The sequence below is a fragment of the Melopsittacus undulatus genome, chromosome 3 (genome assembly GCF_012275295.1).
Source record: "Melopsittacus undulatus isolate bMelUnd1 chromosome 3, bMelUnd1.mat.Z, whole genome shotgun sequence".
NCBI lineage: Eukaryota > Metazoa > Chordata > Aves > Psittaciformes > Psittaculidae > Melopsittacus > Melopsittacus undulatus.
The window spans coordinates 81,387,067-81,411,070 of NC_047529.1; the positions used below are offsets into that span (position 1 = coordinate 81,387,067).

The 24,004-nt window shown below is 37.5% G+C and overlaps 1 protein-coding gene across 1 annotated transcript in view; it reads right to left on the reverse strand.

Moving 5' to 3' along the window:
- Positions 1-15,546, reverse strand: part of ADGB (androglobin) — a 102,144-nt gene extending 86,598 nt beyond the window's left edge. The window contains exons 1-4 of the mRNA XM_034060762.1: positions 15,461-15,546; positions 6,723-6,858; positions 3,764-3,856; positions 1,488-1,559 (exon numbers count right to left, since the gene is read on the reverse strand). Coding sequence (XP_033916653.1) covers positions 1,488-1,559; positions 3,764-3,856; positions 6,723-6,858; positions 15,461-15,546 — 387 coding nt within the window. The remainder of the gene's footprint in view (positions 1-1,487; positions 1,560-3,763; positions 3,857-6,722; positions 6,859-15,460) is intronic.
- Between the last annotated feature and the right edge of the window lie 8,458 nt (positions 15,547-24,004).

Here is a 24,004-nt window from a genome sequence, read left to right on the forward strand (position 1 = left end):
CATTAGAAAAATAAAATCAAGTCACATTTTAATGGTCCAAGAATAGAAAAGATTCTGTTTCAAATTAATCAATAATATTAAAGTATAGCTATGGTTTCATGCAAAAATTAATTTCACTGGTAAAACCTTTATTAAAATAATCATAATATCTACCCACAATAACACAAAACTTCATGAAACCAAGGAAAAGCACAGTATCAATTATGCTGTTCATTCTTTACCAAAGGAAAATGAAGAAATACAATTTCAAAATAAATTATGTTACAGGAGTTCCAAACTGTCACTTGTTTAACTGTTTACTACTAGATATAGATACCAAAAAATCAATATTGACTTTAATACTTGTTATTTGTACTCAGTAAGAAACAAATCTAAATCATTAGAAGTATTTTGTATTTTTTAAAAAAATAAATAGAAGCTTTACGTAATCATGCTTTAGTACCTGTGTTTTTCTAACATGCAGATTTCTGGTGTGTGCTATAGACCAGACTGTTACAGTGACTTACGTAAACAAGAATGAGAATAAGCTTTTATGACAAGAATCTTTCCTGAAAATTAATTAGTGGTTCTGTGGACAGCAAAATCTAATCCTCTGTTGACTGATGGCTGTCTCCCATACAGTTTCTGTGGTGCTGAATTTTGAATTAGATTTGAATGAAATAGAAATTATGAAGAACAACTATATTCATGAAGGCATTCAGATGCCTTGGTTCTATCTATTTTCTATTTTTACCCTGATCTATAGGAATTTAGTAAACATGTATTCAACTCTGGAGAGAAGGAAAAGATTGGCTGGATGACAGACATTTGCACATACAAGCAGGCACACCAAGAACATGACTTCAGGAAAGCTTGAATGAAAAGCATTAAAGCTACATTAGAAAGTATGCATTTTCTCTAGGAAGGAAGGAAAGGAAGGAAGGAAGGAAAGGGAGGGAGGAAAGGGAGGGAGGAAAGGGAGGGAGGAAAGGGAGGGAGGAAAGGGAGGGAGGAAAGGGAGGGAGGAAAGGGAGGGAGGAAAGGGAGGGAGGAAAGGGAGGGAGAGAGTGGAAGGAGAGGAATGGAAGAGTGGGGGGAGGGAGGGAGGGAGGGAGAAGAGAAAGGAGAGGAGAACGGAGGGGAGGGGAAAGGAGAGACAAGAAAAGGACAGAGGAAGGGGAAGAGGAAGGAAAGGGGACAGGAAGGGGAAGGGGAGGGGAAGGGAAAAGAGAAAGGAAAACCAAAAAACAAAAAAACCCCACCCCACATGTTTGTAAAATCTCTTACCATCCTTGATATAATTTTTCGAATTCTGAAAAAAGTAAACAGTAATTATACAAAACCACATGATTCTTCACCATTTTATTCCCATCATTCTTTTTTTCAACTAAGAAATTTGACACAACTTGTTTCTTGATGTAGAAATTTGGAGTAAAAATTAAAAAGTTAAAGAAGTGAAAATGAAAGAAATTTTTTTTAAAGAAGGACATAAATGTATTTCTACCTACCTCACTACAAAATATATGCTCATTTTCTGAAAGAAGGTCAAACGAGGCTTCATTTTTGACAACCACAGGAATCTAGGAGAAAGTAAATTAGTTAACTCCATAGCTAAATTATCTGAAAAAAAATAAACACTTAATGTTTACCACTAGTGACATGCAAATGTTAGACAATCGACAAATATTCATTAGACATTCACAAACTAAAGGGCATCAATTTTCAAATCTTGTCATTGCTCTCTTATTTCTTAATAAAGATATTTTAAAATGTAAATGTTCAGAATTTTAAAAAAGACATTATTCTTATCAGATTTAAAAAGTATCAAATGAAATAATAACATAAGTAAATTAAGATTTCTCCAATTTATTCACAATATTTGCAGATCTGTATTTAAATCATGACCATAACACTGTCTCATACACTGAGATTCCCTTGGCCCCCCAACCAAGACTCAAAGGTATTTGTTTCCTCATGGTCAGCTCAATAGTGGTATTGTCAGTATGAACACAGTCGTTATCAAACCTTTGACAGTATTACACAGTTTTGGTGACATTACTTGTTCATTTGTTCATACTTGTTCATACAGTCCATTTTCTTTTTTATGCAGCTTAGAAATAACATACTAGGATTGTAGTTTCTTGAACTAAACATATCTGTACGTCTCATCACTTATTGGTGATCATTTCTTGATTCTCTGCTTACCACACTAAATAGGCTTGTTTATGCTTTCTTTTATGCTTATTAATAGATTAGGTAGCAACCTGCATCATTTTAATAGCCTTTCATCATTTGACCTTTACATTAATTTTTAACAACTTAAAAATTTCTGCTAATCATACCTTCCTGATTCAAAATATACTAGACCAAAACAAGCATCAAAATTTTAATCTGGTCTTAAAGCAAATTCTTTCTTTGTAGTGCTATAAAGATAGATTTTAAAAGCTATTTTTAATGCAGATACATGTTTCCATGGCTTTCTGGGGTGCCAGCTCTGTTGTCCTCATCCTTCAGATACCTCTACTCAGTTTATGCATTTTGGCAGCATTTCTCATCCAGTCTTTTGGTCTTGTCAATTACTCCCCTGACCTCCTTCTCTCCTTCCTCTATTAAAATTAAACTTGGACCTCTTTAGTGTCTAGTTAATAACAAATGGAACTGACAAGCTGACAAAAGAAAAACTGACAAGCCTGAAAAAGTTGAAAGAATGGTCAAAGTGCTTTAAATTTTAAGCATTTAGTCTGAAGCAAAAATATTTTAAAACTTAAGATTAGCAGCAGCATTGAACACTAACCTTTGAAATGGTAGGCTATTTATTTTCTTTGCATTTTAAAAATAAACTGAATAAGAGCTTTTCATAATTTTAAAATGTTATGGTTACCTTCCAGACAAGTACTGTTAAAGATGTGGACAATTTCTGTATGCAGACTGGCAAAATGCAATAGCTGAAGTAAGAAAAAAGTACTATACTTCTGATATAGCTAATTCATGGTTAGAAGATAGATATTTACCTCAGATATCTGCTCAAGAGAAGCCTTAGTTTGGAACAAACAGAACTTTCTCATGGAGTCAAGCAGAGGAGGCTTGGGACGTTACTCTCCCTATATTTTGCACCAGGAAGTGCTGGCCCATTGTCATCCCAGTAAGAAAGGCAGTCAGACTCCGTACAGTGTCATTTAAAATGCTGTTATTAGAGCTAACTATAAGGAAAGAGATTAGTATAGATAACCTGAGGTCCTTTCAGACACTGGGAACCCAAACTGTGTAGCATCAAACAGGCCTCTGATCCACATGCAGCATTCTGTGCAGATCTCACCCACAGAAAAGGTTACCCCATTTTGGTATTACTGAGCTATGATAGGATTTGAGCTGTTACAAGATATTCTTACAATAAAATATCTGTTCATCATTTCTACTATAAAATAGAAAGAATACTCACATAAGAACTTGCAATTAGATAAAGGCAAGGAAATGCTGGTGGTGTAACTGCCAGTAAGAAGTGGGAGCTGCCTGCAGGCTCCTCCCTTGAGCTACCTGAGTTTATCCAGCAACCAGGGATTTCACCCAGCACCATGCAGGCCTCAGGGGCAAACTGTATATGCAGTATGGGTTGACTGTTACATAGGTCAGTGACTCTTACGTGTACCGTGGTACCTGGACAGGATGACTATGCATGATCAAGTGGGTTTTATCTATTGAAATAATTTCCTCTATCAGCTTTCCTCTGCTTGTGATATAGCTAGGCAAGCACAATTTTTTCATTACAACTTTGCTCATTTCTTACCTTATGTGCTAAAAACTCATGTGGACGTTTCCATGAATGTACTTTTAAAGATGCTGGCAACTCTATTTTCCCTTCAGGATCCTCAAAGAAATGCTATACAAAATAGGCATGAACAAAATGGAACATACTTCATTAATTACAGTATTGTATCTTCCACAAGATTGAAAATAATATATTGCTCACACAATAATTCACTGAAGGGAAAAAATAGTACTAATGCAACTAATAGTATCTATAACTGAACTAAAACAGTGCAATGCCCAAAATGAAGATTCAGTACAAAAGCTGCTTGTATTGTTCTGAGAAGCCCATGTGATCTGCACTGTCTAAATAGATCTATATGAAAAGTTTTCTTTCATTTACATCTTTCAGAAAAACCTCCCAAAAAAACTATTTAAGCTTTTAAGTCAGGCACTCTTTTACGGAGTTCTCCCTGAGTACTTTTTCCAACTCACTTATTTCTAAAGCTTTCTAAATTGAAGACTGAAATAACTAAGGCCACACAAACAAAGCAGGTTCCACACATTTAAAACTGCCACAGAAACCAAAAAAGAGCTGTAATTATACAGCACTGTGAATTAGACCATTAAAGAGAGAGAGTCTCATATAATTTTCAAACTTTCATTTCCAAAGTGATACTTATCCTCCATGTGAACAGGAGACATCAGGATATATGATAACTTGTTTACTTAGTAGCACAATGTAGGATGAGGAGATGCCTCTAGTACAGCTGATTGAGAAACTAATTGGTTACATGGTTAGTGCCTTTTATTTGTGCCTGGAATTTTAAATAGCTTTTAGGCATACTATACACTGCTGTGTATTTCATAGTCCACAATGTACTCTATCCTCTACAGACCAAACATGAGAAAGAGCTTCTGGGAAGAAAAAAAGTATGATACTTTTGAGTACTTACTGATTCAAGGAAGGCAGAAGAAAATTCAGTACAAAAACATAAAAACCAAACACACCCTAAGAACTCCAAAATACTATTTTCCCTGCCTTTTTTTCTTATTTGTTTTATTGTGTAAGTTCCTCTAACATATCAATCTGCACCAAACTATTGCAAGTACATAAAGAAAAAAAGCTAAGTTGAGGGGGAAAAGAATCTTTTAGGAATACTTACTTTTCTGAAAACTTAAAGAAAACCTTTTAGCCTAGACCATAGAGAACTGTATCAACAAAGTTTATATTCTGCTTTCAGAGGCATCCAACCCTGACTATATGGTGCAACAAGAAAGTTTAGCACTTAAACACTAGACAAACCAGAAAAAGACAATTTCTTTACCTTACAAGTGAAAAAATACTTTAAAGAAAGGATACTGTAGGTTCAGCTGACTGACAAAATCAGGCTTATCTTTTATTTAAGGTGGCTATAAGAGACAAATGCCAGGTCTCAGGAGTTCATGGTTTAATGCCAGGAGCTTTGACCACAAGTTCTACAGGAAGCACAGGTGAGAAACAAGCACAAAAACCAGACAAGGTGAAATGTACAATCTCAACAGCACACTGCTCTGCTCTGAGAGAGGCTATCATGTAGAGATACTTGGTAAAAGGCCTTTAGCATTACAAGGAAAGAAACCACTTCCAATCAATTCCTCTTCCCACTCAAGAAAATAGGACTGTTTTTATTCATGTTCTAAGTGTACTCAAAGGTACTGGAGGCCATCGCTAATTCTGTTTCTAACCAAAATACCCTATACAATGTTGAATTCTGGCTAGCTGCTTGGATCAAAAGAGGCCATATGAAAGTATTCTTTAGATCTGTAAATTTATCTGCTGTGACTAACAAATTTAAAAATTTTAAACATGTAAAAAGAGCAATGTTTCATATAGCTTGTGACTGAAGAACTGAATGATCCAGTAGCACCTCAGAATGCCTCTTATGCTAAAAAAGAAATATTGTAGTTACAATTATTTTAATATTTCATTTATTATAATAATGTCTGGCAGACCTAACAGATTAGTGCTAGATAAATGTTTAGAGCACAGTCCAAACATACCAAATGTAGTAATGGAACAGAAGAAAGACAGAAAGGAAAATTATTTACTTGTCAAGTTAATGGCAGCATTCAGTATAGAACCTACACCTTGCCTCTAAACAGTACTTTGGCCCCATGGGGCTACAATAAATTTATGCTTGGGATAAGAAAAAAATAAAATCTAGAAACATATGCTAACGTACACATAGCACATAAGAATACATATTCTGGATGTTCACACATGAGCATATGAACAATGCAGAATTTATATATAGATGATCAAGCACGGTATTAAATTGATTTTAATTTAATGATTTTAAATTTTATGAATGATTTTAAAATTATTAGTTTAAGAAGCTCTTTAAAAAATAATTTTATTACTATTCTGCACAAAATGCAGATACATTCTGTAATGATAACAAGTTTGAATGAGTAAAAATCCAGATGAAACTTATAAGTCATTCCAACTCAAATCATTCTATGATTCCATGATAAAAAACAGGTTGAAGGGACCTCAAGAATCATGTGGGGCAACTTTTCTAGGCAAAGCATGACGCAACTAGATGTGCTAGCACCCTATCCAGCCAAATCTTAAAGTGTCCAACATCAGGGAATCCACCACTTCCCAGGGGAGATTATTCCAATGGCTGATTGTTCTCATTGTGAAAAATTTTCCTCGTGTCAAGTTGGAATCTCCCCAGGAGTTAGTGTGCCCATTACCCCTTGTTTTTATCATGTGACCACTTGTGAAAAAGGAGTTTCTGTCTTCTCTGCACCCACCCTTTAAATACTGGAACATGGTGATAAGGTCTCCACTGAGACTTCTTTTCTCTAGGCTGAACAAATCGAGGTCTCTCGGCCTTTCCTCATATGGCAGGCTTCCCGGTCCTTTTATCATCAAAGTTGTGACAAATACTCTATTAAATACAGGTACAAAAAATAAAGCAAAAATAATATATATATATCACACAGCTTACTGAAGTAGGACTTTTCCCAGTTTTATCTTTCTCTTTTCCAGCTTTTCCAGGATCCCATTTTTCTATATTGATATCTGCTTCGTTCCATTCTGGCCAAATAGGAAATCTCCACTTCTCACTGGAAGTCACGGTTACACTAGGAAACAAACAGAGGCATGAATAAAAATAAACAGTATATTAGGGAAGGGTGGTGGGAAGATTTTTATCTTTTTTCTTTTTTTAATGTACTGTAATAAAAATGTTAGTGTTAGTAACTACAATAACTTTTTGTCACTAAGATAAGCAAGCCTGTAGAAGTGCTAGATGGTTTTATTAGGTATAAACCAACAAAATATGTAAATACATTTATATGAGGATTTCTCATATTGCTGTAGTAAACGGGACAACTGAAGCACAAAAGCAGAATCCAAGGGCAGTTTCCTACTTCTTCCCCTGCTTAAAGCCACAGGGTTCTCCTTCCCTTCCTGTGCCACTCCTAGCATTCATGACCCAATTCAACTCACTAACCCATCTGAAGACTTTCCTTTTCTCCTCCCCACCTCAACTTCTTTTCTTTAACCAACCAAAAGGCACTTGACATGGATAAAAAACATATTGGGGAAAAATGAATCCCACTTCTAGCCACCTGTGAACTGTCAGACCAGTCTGACTGTCCCAAGTCATCTTCATTGTCAGGGCCTTTTGTGCTACCTGAACTTTAACTACCCTCTTCTTGGGATTCACAACTCAGCGAAAAACTTTGCTGAGACTGAAGGAATTTTCACAAGACACAACGCGTTCATAGCTACCAACCAGCACTTGTAGTACCTCTACACATCATTTGTCCAGTACGAAGGGCTGAAAAACTGAATTAGATAGAATTAGAATACAGTAGCCCCTTACTCTTTAACTAACAAACCTGGAAGCAGGCAAAGTATATGCAGGTCATATCTTAATTATATTCATTCAAACCCACTGGCAATAGAATGTAGATGTCGTCCACTCAAAAGAAGAAAGGGAAGAAGCTCCTGGGACCAAATAAGCAATCTGGCACTAAAAACTGAGTAAAAGGGTTTAAATAAACTGTATTGCATTAAAAACATATGGACTTCAACTGATTAGAAGGACAAACTAAGGTCAGAATTTCCTCAGTGGTACTCAGCAGTGTCCTACAACAGAAATACAGTATTAGACAGAGACTTTTTTATGACTGGAGCCTTTACAATATACTTACCTTATACTTCTATTACGTTATTTATATCAGCTATAAAAAGTTGGATTTTTTTTTAATAAGAAACAGTAGAATGTTGAAGAGATCAAGAAGATAACAGTGTTTTGGGCTACAGCTGGAGAGTGTTTTTACAAACAGGTGCTAAAGAATATTTATTTAAAAAATAAAGCTTTATTTCTCTAGAAACTGTCATTTTCAGGAGATTTGAATGGGACAGCTTCCACTATTTCTTTATTTCAGAACAGTTTTTTTCTTTAACTCCTGGCCAAGTATTGCATATCATATCATACGGATATTTATACTGATCATCAGTATACAGATCATCAGTGATAAAAATCTCAAAATTCTAGCTTTCTCTTGAGACTTTGGTAACTCCACAGAAAAAAAAAAATAAATCCTGATTTACAGCATCACTTTGCAAAAAGCGTTTGACGTTTCAGATAAACAGTCACCATGTCATAAATCACATGCTCTTTTTTTTAGCTGTTGTACACAATATTTCTTCATTGCTCCTGTATAGGTGCAACATTAATTACAACTATATTATATAGACAAATACAGATTACATGAGTAGTCTGGCTAGGGGAAAATGGTCTGTACCAACCAACACCAGAAAATACTATTACGCCTTACTTCCCAGAAACAGAGGCATTGTTCAAGTATAGAGCAATGAAATTACAAAAGAAAAGGCTCATCTGAAGTAAAAATAAGCAAAGGGCATTAAAGGCATGGAAAAAAGCTTCTGCAAGCATGCTGGCAGCAAAAGGAAGACTAAATAAGGAAAGTGTATGTTAACTGCTCAGTGATGCAGGGAACTTAGTGACAAAGTACATGGAAAAGGCCAAATTACTCAGTGCCTTTTAGTGTCTTGGGTTTTGTTGGCAAATTTGGCTCTCAGGCTTCCCATCCCATGAGTCTACTAACAGGGTCTGTGGGAGTGAAGCATCATGTACAATTAGAGGAAGGCAGCTAGGATGCATTTTAATCCAACAGGACACACACTGCTCCATAGGACTAGTTGGAATGTGAGCAAAGATACTGAGGAAGCTGATTGGAGTCACTCTGAGGCTCCTGTCAATCACATTCAAAAGACCATGGTAATGGGATAAAGTTTCTGATGACTGAAAAAAGACAAACATCACACTCAAAAAAAACAAATGGCAAGAAGGAGAATCTGGGGAACTACAGTGCTTCAAGATACTTCAGACTCAAATGGACAAGGGACTAAGCAACCTAATCTAAGCTGGTCCTGCTCTGAGCAGAGAGCTGGACTAGACAGCTTTTAGAGGTACCTTTCTATCAACATTTTTCCATGATTATTCTGTGATAATGCTTTGTTAGCAATAATAAGGACAAAAGACATGGTTAGTCATTATCTACACAATAACTACATTCATCCACGCTACCAATAACTCTTACTGGAAGACAGCTGTGAAAATTCAATGCCATCTGTGCCTTCTGCTGTGCAAATAAAAAAATACAGCTTCTGCCACTCTAAGTGTAAGGAAGATGAATTCTCTGCAGTGATACTTTGCTTTGCTTTTCCATCTTTGTAACCTCAGTCATCTGTAAATGGCCTCCAGCCTCTCTATTATGTGTGACCTTTCATTAATGGTATAATTTTTTTCTCCAGCATCTTCTGGAAGGCTCAAATGATGCTTCATTCCATATGTACAATAATACTTAACAAGCAATTGAAAACCCTGAAGTGTTTCTCAGTTTCTTTTGATTACTAGGAATGCCTATATCATTGCCAGTTGTTTTAAGGTATCAGCTGTATCTGTCTTAACTGCAACCATGAAGATCAATAAAAACTAGAATGTTAGCTGAACTGACAGTTCCAACATTTGTAATATTTGAAGTTCTGCCTCTTTCAACATTGATTTAAATACAACTCCTGGCAGATTCTCACATATACTTATGAGCAAAACACGACAAGTTAAAATTTTTATTTTTTCAACTTTTTCCTTATTTCAGATGAAATATGAGTGACATATATAGAGATTTAAAAATTCTAGAAATACTTCTGTATTTTTTTATCTCTTTTTCTCCCTCTAGGTCTGCATTTGCTCTTTTAAATATTTATAGAGAAGCATGGAAGTTTCACTCAGTAATAATGACAATAATGACAAAGATGTTCTGAAACCATTCCCAAATAAAATCAAATAGTAATTCCAATAACTGCTGTAAGATTTGCTTTGGGATGATAATGGAATAATAAAAAATACGTGTTTTTTAAAAAAAGTGAGATATGGAAAGACTTGGCTAGATTACTATCACACTAAGGCAGAGAGTTACTTTCCAATACGTTCTGACATAATACAATACCCTCAACACTAATGTGAAAAACATGAAAACATTGCTATCTATGACAGATGTCTTAATTAATTTGGGGAATCCCAATGCTCCTACTTCTCAAAAAGGATTCAATAATATTTCAGGAAAATTCTTAAAGAACTGTAATTTAATTGGACTCCAAATATAAATAGATAAAAAAGGCATCTGAATTTATTAAAATACTGTATTTGAGTAAGGCTATTAAGTTGCTGCATTACAAGAACTGAATAACATAATTAATTGAGAATTCTTTGAAGCAAACTAACAGATACAAGGAAAATGCAAACCATTACTGGTATTTTATGCTCACACTGGATGGCTTCATTGTGCAATAGTATTTTAAACACTAATTTACTGGCAGACTTATTTTTAATCCTGTGCTAAACCCTAAAGGAGAAAAAGGAAAACTAAATTGCCAAATGAGGGAAACACTACAAAACTAGCACTAATTCACCTCTGAGCCTCTAAGCAGCTTCTCCAAGAATACTAGTACAACTGACGTAGTGCCAATAGGGGAAATGGGATAGACATAGGTGTCCTGATAGACACCAGGATAGACAAACACAACAGGTAAAAAAATTACAGGCATATTGCAAACTAAGTTTTTCAGAGACTTAGGATTTAATAAAGAGAAAGGAAGCAAAGCCCAAATGGTACTGGAAACGTGTTCTCTCAAGTTAAACATAGTCAGTCTGTAGTCTGACAGAGTAGGCTGCTCACCCACTCTGTAAGCAAGATCTTATCAGCATAGTCAATGGAGTTTAGGGAGCAAACATTTTCTTCTTAAAGTAGGTAAATCTACCTGTAAACTATTTATGACCATTCCTCACAGAGAACTCAGCAACACTGGAGGGAGTCTTCTCAAGAAAATTACAGAAATTTCAGAGGTATTGGTATTTAACTTCAGAACAGCTTAGCTACTTTACCTTCCTTTCCCCATACTCCTTTAATTCCGGTTCAGCAGACAATAATAACTCTGTGACACTATGCAGGTTTTCTAGAATTAAGGAAGACATCTTTTTCTCCTTTTTATTCTTTCCTCCAGATAAAGGTTTAATGCTCTCTTTCCTAACACTCCCTTGCAAAAGTTAGATGCACCTTTAATCAATAAAACAAAACAAAACTCCAAAAGAGGAAATGAGACATCTTCACACAATAATTTTGATAAACAGATAAAATTGTTCTGTAGTTCTATAACAATGCCAGTACTGCTTCCATAATGACTCCAAGGCTTTATGCAGAAATCTCTTTGGAGACTTGACAGCTTCAGCTTTTTCTGTCTCCATGTCTACACCTCAGAAATTAGGAAAAAAATCCCAGGAATTCCACCACATCAATGACTTCTTCAGGCTTTTTGATTAGTTAATTATGTATATGGATATATCTGATCTTTTTTATTCTTTCTGCAAACCTTGTCTTTCCTTATGACGCAGCTTGTGCAGCAAAATCCTTTCCCTATTTTCATTAAGGCTCCATTTGTTTATTTCTCTTAAACCTATTTAAGTTTCAAAGTTTAAGATCTGCTTTATATTATCATCCTAAGAAATCAATACAAAAGTTTTCATGACTTAGGACACTGTATGGAGATCTCTGCTTGAGGACTGAGAGGCAAAACTGAAAGCTGTTTTGATTGATTTAATGAACTGCTATTCAGCAGCTGAGCTACAGTTACTGTTTATGTATCTCTTCTTAGCCAGCTTCAACTGGAGAGTAAAATACACATTCAGTTAAAGCACATTTTGGAGAATCAAAAGACCGATCATTGGTATCTGTAGCAGCAACTATTAAAACAAAACAGCCATTTTATTTGCAGCATGATACATTTAGGCAGTATGGTATGATGAGGTATTTATATGTTAGCCTTTCTGTATACAAAAATGACTGTGAGTTTGCTCTTTATTTGATTCGTTCTATTAAGAATTTGTTTATCTCCACAGAAGGGCATTTGTTGCTAAATAATTGCCAACAAGCTATCACTTTATCCCATCTTAGTTGTTGTGGTTTAAACCAAGTCCGCACAGTTCGTCACTCACTCCCCCCCTTGCTCCCCCAACTCCCGGATAGTTAGGAAGGAGAATCCAAAGAATGTAGCGCCCACGGGTTGAGATAAGAACAGTTTAATAGCTAAGGCATAACACAAATCACTACTGCCACTACTACTACAAATAATAATGATAAAGCCAATAACAAGTGAAGAAGATAATACAACATCTCACCAGCCACCGACCCATAACTCACCCCACCCTGCCCGACCGAGCACCAACCGATACCTCCTCCATCCCCCCAGCCTCCAGCCCTTCCGGGTTTCTCCCAGTTACATCCTGGGTATGACGTGCTATGGTATGGAATACCTCTTTGGCTAGCCTGGGTCAGGTGTCCTGTCTCTCCTTCCTCCTAGCTTACCCTCCTCCCTGGCAGAGCATGAGCTCAGAAAAAGGCCTTGAACAAACCAAACATTTGAGCAGTAACTCAAAACATACTTGCTATCAGCAACCGTTCTCAGCCCGAAAGTCAAAACACAGCACTGCAGCAGCTACCAAGAAGGAGAAAAAATGACTGCTACTGCTCAAACCAGGACATTAGTGTTCCCTGTAGGCATTTTATATGGTCAAGGATATTACCTATAGCATGTTTTAAAGATTAAAAAAATAAAATCTGGATTTTATCATAGCAATATCCCAACAGAAGACAAAATCTATTTGATGCTCACTATTTTTACCTTGCTCCCCAGAATGTTGCCAATCTTTTATCTTTCATTAAATACTATCTATTCTTCCCATAAAATGTCTACAACCATTACACTGTAAATCTTAGTTTCATTCAAATGCAGAAAATACACTATTAGCATCTATCTAATGTCACTTACTACAGTTCTTAGGATGGCAAATAATTAACAAATATGATTCAGTGACAGGTAATGATATTTAGGTATCTGGCACATCAGTGAATGAAGCTCAGACCTGAAACTTTCATTCTTCTTTCCTCCTTGAATTGCTCTGCGTGCTTTGAACTCCTCTATATGTACAGAAGTAAGATCAATCTCAAGAAAGAGATGGGAGTGAGGAACCTAACATCTCATATTCCCCATTGCATATCAATGTTGGGTCACATTGAGATGAAACTTTTGGTCTCTTTTCACTTGCCAGGAAGCAGTAAAGAAACACATGTCCCTTCCCTTGGACAGTTTGAGCAGTCAGAAAAAAATAATTTCTGGTCCCATTAAAGGCTTTTATATTGAGAAAAAGAGGGCAGAGAACAAACAGACGGCTCAGCTTCTCCAAATGTGCCCTTGGGGAAGCAACTTCACTTTTTCCCTTACCTTTTCAGAACTCAAAAACGAAAGTCACCACTGAAGACCTCATTTATAGCAGAAAGTTCTTTGAAACTCTAATCACAGAATTTTTATTTTTTTTTAAGTAGCATCTGAATATCTTAGAAATCCACAGCAGAAACCATGGCAACACTCAAGTTCATAAGAATCTAGAAAGGATATGAGAACATTCAACCAAGTATCAGTAACTGTAGAAAAATTATTTGCTCTTTTCCTTCATATCTAGTGCCACTCTTCAGAAGAGGAATGGCCAGAATGAATCATGATCATACAATCTAATAAGCAGCTAAGGCAATACAGTCTCCTCTATTTGTAGTATAGTCAGTAGTGATTACAAAATAAATCCAAAATATTTAGGTGTAGTCTACTGTAACTTACCATTACTCATATCTTGGACACTAGAGACAAAACTTAAAGGACTCTCTGTAGTTAAAATATGCTAGTCTGAATGTCTGGGAAGAGACTTAAGCCATGGATGCAGTTCAGGTAGGATGAGCAGAAAAAATATTTGTAAAGCATCGAAGTTGCAATGATAGTTGTTTGCAAAGCCTATTACAACAGGTTTTGTTGTCACTTTTGTATATTGGGGTAGGATTTCTTCCTGGAAAAGCACATAGTGTTGTCTGTGTGAAGCAAGATCAAACTGTGGATAAAGTGAAGAATACCAACTGATTATTCTTTATAGGTACATTATCTTTAAAGAAGTCTGTAATTTGGATCATTACTTTCAAGTGTAATATTCTCATTTTTAAACATAGCTGACATCTTTGCAGGTGTCAGATGAACTACTAACAGACTTCTGTAACTTGCGAAGAATGAGCCTGCTTCAAATGTGCTCACATTTGCTAAGACAGAATGGTCAACCTAGCCTCACATTTAACCTTGCAAGTTAGAAATCCACGTTTTCTTATTTTTATTTGCCTGCATATTAATGGCAGGCAGGATGTGTTAGAATTTTGGACTCTTTCTAACCTTCTATTTTTGCATTCTATTCTGCAGGAAGAAGAATAGTTTCATGGCACAAGCTATCATTAGTAAGTGCCTCAAAGCCAGAACCATACTGGAGGTCACTTAGACTTTAAAAAAACCCCAACAGTGTGACTGAGCATTGGAATAGGTAGGCAAGACAGGTTGTGGAATCTCCTTCCACAGAGATACTCGAAAGCCATGTGGATACAGTCCTGAGCAATATTGCTCCAGGTGACCCCACTTGAGCAGAGAGTTTGGACTAGATTGTGGCGCCTTCCAGCCTCAGCCATTCTGTGTTTCTGTGACAACAGTTCAATTAAGAACTCTGTTCAAGTACAGTCAAGGAAAGCAAATAAAAAACTAGGACACATTAGAAGCAGGCTGTCCAATACAAGAAATGAGTACAGAAGCACTGAGTATAATCAATTTTATGTCCTGTGTATGAAATACTATGTTTGGTTCAGTCGCTCTGACAATGTAAAAATAACTTTGGAAATTCAGGTACAGGCAGTAGTTGGAGCTTGGAGAAATGACAAAGTGGAAACACAGAAAATACAGAGTAGTACAAGTAAGAAAGTACTGCTTATCTGTTCTCATGACACAAGAAAAATAATGCATCTAACATAAAACACAGCAAATAAAAAAATGATAAAACATCTGACTGCTCAGTATATAATGAGCCAGCCCAACTCTTTTACATCAGATGTGACTGAGGTGAGAAAAATGATCTATAGCTTCTGGAACAGCCTATCTGCAGCAGCACGTACCTCTTTCAAACTCAGAACAAAAAAAAAAAAAAAAAAAAGGAACACGCCACTTGGGGGAATCTTAGTTCCACTCCACTGAGCTCTGTATGAGAAACCACTAGTAGTTCAGTCAAAGACTTCCCACTTGTTACGATTGTCCTCCAAAGCTGGAAGCTGAGGATCTCTTTCCATCTCTGCTGTACGTGATTCCAAGAGAGAATCTGCAGTCATGTTTCCTCATATAATTGTACAGCACCTTAGAAATTATGGAACCACTAACTTTCCTGAGTTTGTTTCTTCTAGAGGTCCCTGCTAAAAAGATTGAGCAGGCCTTAGATTCAGCTATAAGAATGTTGGTAAGATTGCAGCACCTCTTTCCATACTAGAGCTTGGTACTCAAGTATTTTTTAAGAACATGGCTTGTGCTTTGCTCCTTTCTTTGGAATTTCTTCCTTGTTGGCTTCTGTAAAATCCTTTTGTGCCTTCTGTATGACACCTGGATAATTAACTAAGAACTAAAAATCTCTGCATGGCAGAGCACATCAGTACTTCTGTGGATTTAGGTCAACTCATTTACAAAGCACTTAGCAGGTGTTAATAAGAAAACCAGAAATCCCATTTCTTCATCTGTGGTTACAGAGAGCTCACAGGAGAAGCTGAAGACCATTCTGCTTAAGTAGATGAATAATCCATAGCACACACCGTCTTCAACATGATATTTTAAGATGCTCTCCAGTTTCAATGCACAATTATTATTACTCTTTTGACAGCTCTTTTTCTGTTATATAGTTTTGCTGAAAGCTGTTTTTCCCTATTACACTGTTCATCATATTGTTCATTGTAATAGAAGCCTAGACTTCTATTGCAGAGTCTCCAACCAATGGCTCATGGAGCATGTTTGCCTGCAGCATCCTCTGTCACTGCTTTGAGTTCCACAGAGAGAAAAACCTAAAACAGAGATCAGTAGGGAGCATGGCATTTAGTGTAATACTGCCAATGGTACATAATGGTTTTGTGCCCAAGAGTCCATGAAGTTTGAAATCTACAGATCAGGGTAGGCTAAGCTCTCAGGGGCTTGATTTAATTAGAATTAACTAGGAAAAGCAATTTGAATACATAATTTCCTGATTAAAATGCAATCAAGTTAATAAAAAATTAAACTTACTGGTTGGCTTATATGCAATTTTAATGCATTTAACATATTTATTTGGGAAAGAATAACTTGCCTCACCACAATGCATGAAACTAAAAGTCAAAGGCAGAAGAAAAGTAAAAACAAGTACTAATAAACTGACTATATGAAGTTGTACTGTATTTACATACTGTAACATTACAATGAATGAAGCACAGGGTCTGAAAGCAAGATCTTAATCTTTCTGGCCAGAAAATGCTAACACTAAAAATTCTAGCTGTGCTTAACTCTATTTCTGAGACTAACAAAAATAACGGCCTTGGAAATATGAGCTATGTACAAAAAATAGACCATAAAAGACAACAAATGAAAAGTACATATTTTATGCTCAGGAAGGACAACACAAACTTCTCAGGAATGTCTCTATTTTTTTTTTTTTTTTAGATTACAATTTAGGTATTAGTACAGTAGCACAATGAGAGTTTGCAGATGCACATTGATGCAATAAGTTCTGAAGAACAATGAGAAAGAACTTCACCCAAATTGAACCTAAGATCATAACATCTTTATCCACTAGCATTACTATGTCTGGGGAAAGTAAGCATGTGCATGATGGTACCATTTGTTCAGCATCTCAGTGGTTTTTTTTTCTGCAGACTTGTTCCATGACTCCATGTAACTCTTTACATTAAAAAATTAAAACTTACGGTAACCGACATGTGTGCTCCAGCACAACACTAAAAGCAACTTCAGGTTCTGGCTATTCCAAACCTCAGTCAATCTAGCGAGCCCCACCCAAGCACCAAAAAAGTCACCTGTTCAAGTCTATATTCTCTAAACCACTGCTGCAGCCTAAACCTTAAGAACAGTTACCGAAGGAAGACATGCTGGCAGTGGATAAAACCTCAATCACAAGCCTTGGCTGAATCCTTATCCTGGGGATATCGGAATTCAAGTATGAACTGGCAATGTCAGTATTTTTTCTGTTCGCACTGTCCCAGCCTTTAATTTTAATAGCAAACATTTGGTAATCCTAGGCTTTGCAGTAGCAATCCTCTGTACAACAGCAGTGCAGCAACCTGCTACTCATGGTAATCAATCAGGCACACAGCTTAGCTTAAATCACTTCTTCCAGGCAGTCCAGGCTTCAGTCTGTCTCTGCAGGTTCTTAAGGATCCATCAGCAGTAAATATAGCACAAAGTTACTGCTCTCCCTAAAAACAATTCCAGCACCACTCTGACCATCAGTGATCTCTGCCTGTGCCACAATTATCCCTAAATCACTTGCCTCACTTGGCACTATCAACTCCTCACTTCTGTCCCTAATATCCCAAACTCTAATTCAGATAGAAGCTGATGGCTCAAGTTTAAATCAGAAGATTGGGTTTGATGGCATAGAGCTTCATCAAATTAATTTTAGAAGCATTTTAATACATTATCCATTTTTACTAGCCAGAATCTCTTTTCAGTGCCGACAAAGACATCAATTCCTATTCATTATAGCCACTGCAACCTGGGAAAGATCAGATTCTCAGGAGCCTCTAATGCTTCAATCAAGAAAAGCTATTAGAACAGCAGTTCTTTTGAGCTCTTCAGCCTGTCATCTCTAGCAACCTGGCTAGCTCCTGAAGGGAACTGCTACCTAATTAGAAAGCAGGACTGAAGAGACACCCATGCAAAGTCTGCCTAAATGAGTCCACTACCTTTTGAATGAGTCTACCAGCTTTCTCTGTATGCTTCCAAGGTCCCACTCCAGCACTGCAATATATCCACCAGTAATCCCTGTTTATTTTCTGCAGTGCAGATGTACTCTGCTGACTGTTGTAAGCATTTATGGGGGAAAAAAGAAGCCTCATCTCACTGGAAATCAAGCAAAGTAATTTCAAGGTTATTGAAAGATATTGTCCAGGTGTGTTTGTACACACTACTCTCAGAGGGCTTCTACATTACCATTATCCATAAGAGCTGAAATTATAACACTGCAATTCTTTGTGGTAAACACTGACAGCTCTCAGGATGATTTTTTTACAGAATATTTCTAAAAACTATTAGCCATTCTTCTTTTCATACTACTGATATTTCTATTCAGTATTTCAATTGAGAAACATAAAAGCGAGTGAGTAGTATTTAGTATCAAAAAGACTATAATTAGACAAAAGATAAAATCATAGAATCATAGAATAGTTAGGGTTGGAAAGGACCATCATCTAGTTCCAAACCCCTGCCATGGGCAGGGACACCTCACACTAAACCATATCACCCAAGGCTTCATCCAACCTGGTCTTGAACACTGCCAGGGATGGAGCATTCACAGCTTCCTTGGGCAACCCATTCCAGTACCTCACCACCCTCAGGGTAAAGAATTTCTTCCTTATATCCAGTCTAAACCTCCCCTGTTTAAGTTTTAACACATTACCCCTTGTCCTGTCACTACAGTACAGTACTACAAATACTTTTGACATTTTTATCCCTGCAACTGCTGTGCTTAAAAATAAAGCAGAGATCTTAATGGAAAACCTAGCCTGCAATTACCACAGAACACTAAACTTTCAAGACAACTTTTTCCCATGTAGCCTGTGAACATCCCATTCCTCTTTCAGATACAGGGATCGTAATATTACCTAAGTTCTCACAGACTTACACAAAATTTGTACAGAAGTTGACAGTCACAAACACACTGAACAAGCTTGGTAACAATGAACATAAACAGATGTCAAGGAAATATCTAGTAACTGTCATATGTCCAATGAACACAACTTCAGCCTTACAGTATTTGTGTGCTATTCACTTCCAATCTCCACAACCCACTAAAAAAAGACAACTTGGTAAGCTGCCTTTGAGAAAACATTTATGATTACTACCAATATTTGCCTACTATTTGAAGAAAATCATTACCTGTGGAAACATAGAGCAATCTGTTCAGCACAGGAATTACCAACCAAAATGAGGACTGAGTCACAGGCTTACATAGTACAGCATCATTCTGTTTCGTGAGAAAATAGGGCTACTACTTCTGTAAAATTTTCATTTCAGGACAAAATTTACAGGTAAGTTTAGAATAAGCTTTCTTTGATTTAAATTAATTAGCTACAGCTCAACACATGCTAAAGCAATGTTTTTCCTGACATCTTAAATGAGAGGGTTTATCAGATCAGCTACTGAACATGCAAAGAGATGCACTGGTCTTAAACCAACATTTTTCCATCCGTCCATCCATCCATCTAAAAGGCCTTAACAATATTTCAGGATGATAAAAAGTGAGCACGGATAGGTTAGTTGGAAAATTAGTATCAGAGTTGCTGCAAGTTTGGATTTTTCATGTCACAGATTTTCTCATTTCCCCTTTTACATTACCAGCATTTCCGGTAATAGATATATTAATATAAGTATTAATTGATACAAACAGAAGTAGGTGCGTATACTAAAAGCTGTTCTGTCAAATAAGATTATTCATTTTCATTTACTGATATTTGTTTTTTTGAAAAAGGATCACCTCATCTCTTCATATGCCTGAGTAACTTTCAGGACAGTAAGATATCATATGGAAATGTGTTTAGCACATACACTGAAATATCCTGTTTATAACAAGGGCACTCTATATCATAGAATCATAGAATAGTTAGGGTTGGAAAGGACCATCATCTAGTTCCAAACCCCTGCCATGGGCAGGGACACCTCACACTAAACCATATCACCCAAGGCTTCATCCAACCTGGTCTTGAACACTGCCAGGGATGGAGCATTCACAGCTTCCTTGGGCAACCCATTCCAGTACCTCACCACCCTCAGGGTAAAGAATTTCTTCCTTATATCCAGTCTAAACCTCCCCTGTTTAAGTTTTAACACATTACCCCTTGTCCTATCACTACAGTCCCTAATGAATAGTCCCTCCCCAGCATCCCTGTAGGCCACCTTCAGATACTGGAAGGCTGCTATGAGGTCTCCACGCAGCCTTCTCTTCTCCAGGCTGAACAGCCCCAGAGAAGATAAACCCAAAAGATGTGACACAGTTTAAACAGAAGTTATAGTCTTAATGAAAAAAAAAAATAATACAAGCTATATATTCTGTGTTGTGGAAGTTTTGCATTACAATCAGATTATTGTAACAGTTTTTCCCATAGTCTAGTACCATAAGTCACTAAGTCACCCTTACAACATTTTCAAACTACTATACTTCATGTAAAATAACTTTAGTGAAGTGAGTAAACATTCCTGCACTTCAATTGTAGCAAACACTGAATTAACATTGGCATATACTAGACATTAGCTCCAATACAATTAGTTAATAACCGTAGAATGAGAGACAAATCATGTCTGCTGTCCTTTAGGTCCAACATCAGATTTCAAATACAATGCGAGCGTATGTCCTAGTTTGCATTTCAGAGGCCTTTCAATAAACCTTAATACCATTCAAATAGTTTCTAATTAAATATTCTAATCTCAGTTGACACTGGGAAAACAATTTGCTAATCTGATTTCTTCATCATGGTCTTATTTAATAAAGCCTAAAGTAATAATGTACTACAGAAAAAGACAGATACTGTTCTAGATATTCTAATACAAAACCTCCTGTCATAAGAATGATTCTTTTACAAGTTATTATGTATGATACAGGAAAGAATTAACAATTTTACTAGAAAAGCAGACTCTCCAAAAAAGACAGACATCTAAATTTAATTAAACAGCTTGAAAATCTCACAATGTAAGAATGCCTCTTAGGGGACAAAACCTGAAATATTGGACAAAGTCTTTTGGATGACAGCCCATTCAATTCCACATACACTGGGAAATAAGAAAATACTTCTTTCTCTCTCACAAAAGTGACAGCTCAGATATTGACAGAATAAATATATATATAAACTCCTTGAAGCAGTCAATATGAGCAGCTGCACGGCTGTGGCCAAAGCAAACAAACAAGTTAGTAAGCAAACGGATGCAGTGAGGAGAAGAGGGAATTGGAGATCCTGGCTGCCTGCCACAACAGAAAACATCACAATGGCAATCAAGGTGTGAAATACAAACAGAAGTATGAAAATAGGAAATAAGAAACTACTTTGTAGCAAAGGCTGGATACAGAATAAGAACAAAGGCGCATTTGAAGATTGGTTTAAGGAGAGAAATAAGTGATAAAACTGAAACCTCTATTTAAGGCATGAAAAAGAAGAAAAGGGCATAAGCACATAGTTCTTTTTCATTTGAATCCTAGTAACATACATTCAGGCTTTTGGATGAGAAAGCTGCTCAAAACACAAAAATAGAACTCCCAGGTCAGAAGTGAAACAACTAGCAGCAGTGAAAGAAAGTCGATGTTTTCTATTTTTTTATTTGTCTTTGCAGGAAGAAGTTCACACATTCACAGAAATACACAAATTCACATGGTATACCTAGCAAACAGTATATCATTTTAAAATAACTCAAGAGATGCTAGTTACACTAAAATATTTAAGGAATTAATAGGAAGAATTATTATTTTAATACTTAATTTCCTCACATTCATTACAACATAAAGCAAACACTTAAGGCTGTATTTCCCTTCTGCAAGTGAAACAGATGTGCTACCAGAGTTATTAACCATTTTGTTCAAAAACTTCTGCTAGCATAGTTCCTCTGATAAAAACTGAAGGTGTGTATTCCCCAAATTACTGTCCCAAATCACAGTTTTGGGGTTCTTTTAAACCCAAACAGCCATTTCAGCGAACACTCAACTTCTGCCTGCTCCTGACCATTTAGTCAAACACTTCACACTGCAAGCTGCAGCCAACATGCTGCCCCTCACATACCAAACACCTGCACCACAAAGCCAGTCACCCACCTGTGTATGCAGTGCAACATCATCTCCTCTCTCCTATTGCTGCACCCAGGCCCAAGGCACCTGGACCACTGGGCCAGGCGCTGGATACAGTTTATCACACTGGTGGGATGATGCCACCAGGCAGGTGTGTCAGAATCATATAAGAATGGTTTGGGTTGGCATGGAATTTAAAGCTCATCTAGTTCCAACTCCAGGCCACGGGCAGAGACACTTTCCACTACTACATGACCCCACCTGCCCAACCCCACGCAAGAAGTACCACAAGATGAAGAAAATACAACTTCCCCACAGCCTTCCGCTCAAACACAGTATGCCAACACCCAATAACAGCCAAGCCGCACACTATCCACTGAAACAGCTTTTAATCAAACACCCACTTGAGCAAGTAAACTCTCTCAGCGTGCACTGTTTGCAAGCACCGGTAACCAGCCTACACCGGCGGCGACATGGCTGTCCAGCCCTGCCGACCGCGCACCTCAACGGCCGCCCAGGCCTGAGGAAGGCAGCGGAAAGCCGCGGGGTCCGCGCGGCACCCTGCCGTGTCTCCCGCTCCCTTCCTCCTTTCCCCCGGCAGTCCTACTCTTTGGCGAAGACTCCCAGCGTCACGGAGCTGGGGCGGCTGCCCACCTCCTTCTTCTTGCCCCCCTTGGAGGCCATAGCCGCGTCCCGCGTTGCCAGGCGACCGAGTCTGCCGGAGGTAGCGGCCCCAGCCGGTCATGATCCGGGGGGCGGTGGCAGGAAGGGCGGGGCACAGAGGCCGCGGCAGGTGCCGGCCGAAGGGGCAGGGGGACAGCCCGGGAAGGGCGGCTCCGGAGCTGCTTGCTACCTTCTTTAAGTTGGAGGGACCAACACATTGATGTAAAGTGCGTCTGGGGAAATAGGCTTAGCGTTGAGAGTGATGATACACTGCTTCTTGAGTTCATGCACGGGCCTCAGGGAGCTTCCCATAGACAATCATCAGATGGTTTGGGTTAGAACGGGCCTTAAAGCTCATCCAGTCCCAACCCCTAGCCATGGGGCAGGGACACCCTCCACTAGACCAAGTTGCTCAAAGCCCTGTTCGACCTGGCCTTGGACAATACTCTGAAAAAAAGCTTAAGACATTTTGTAACTGATTATGTATAAATATTCTAATCACGTTACTACGTTTCTGTTGAACAGAAGCAAAAGTACCAATTAAAAATGGTAGCAATTTCCCCCATCCCTTTTTACAACAGTACATATCAACGACATGAGAAAGAAGCAGAAAAAAATAATTGGTCCTGGAGCCCAGAGAGGTGTTTAAATCTGGAATGTGCAAGTATTTGGTTTTTTTCACCTCAAAATGATGCAATTGATGAATTCCTGGTGTGAAGCCTACAAGCACCAAAGTGAAGAGAGTTCCACCAAGTTCTGGTAAAACTACTATTAATCAGGTACTTTTGAACTGAGTGGCTAGTTGCCTTCAATTAAGCTAAGCAGACTTTTTCAGATACAGTCCAGAGATCGTGTTATAGCCCACAACTCTTGTTTCTAACAACCTATTAGCCATTTCCAAATCTGTAGTGCATGATGAAATATCCATAATAAAGCAGGATGTATTTCTTCAGTTATTCAAGCTGAACTTTTTTGAAATATAAGTCAATGAAAATTTGTCAAATTGCAGAGGGCATGAGTAGGTCAAAAGAAACAAGGAAATATATGCAGATGTGCTACATCTAGAGGCTTATTTTAGACAAATGTCAGATCTTGATTTATATCAAGAT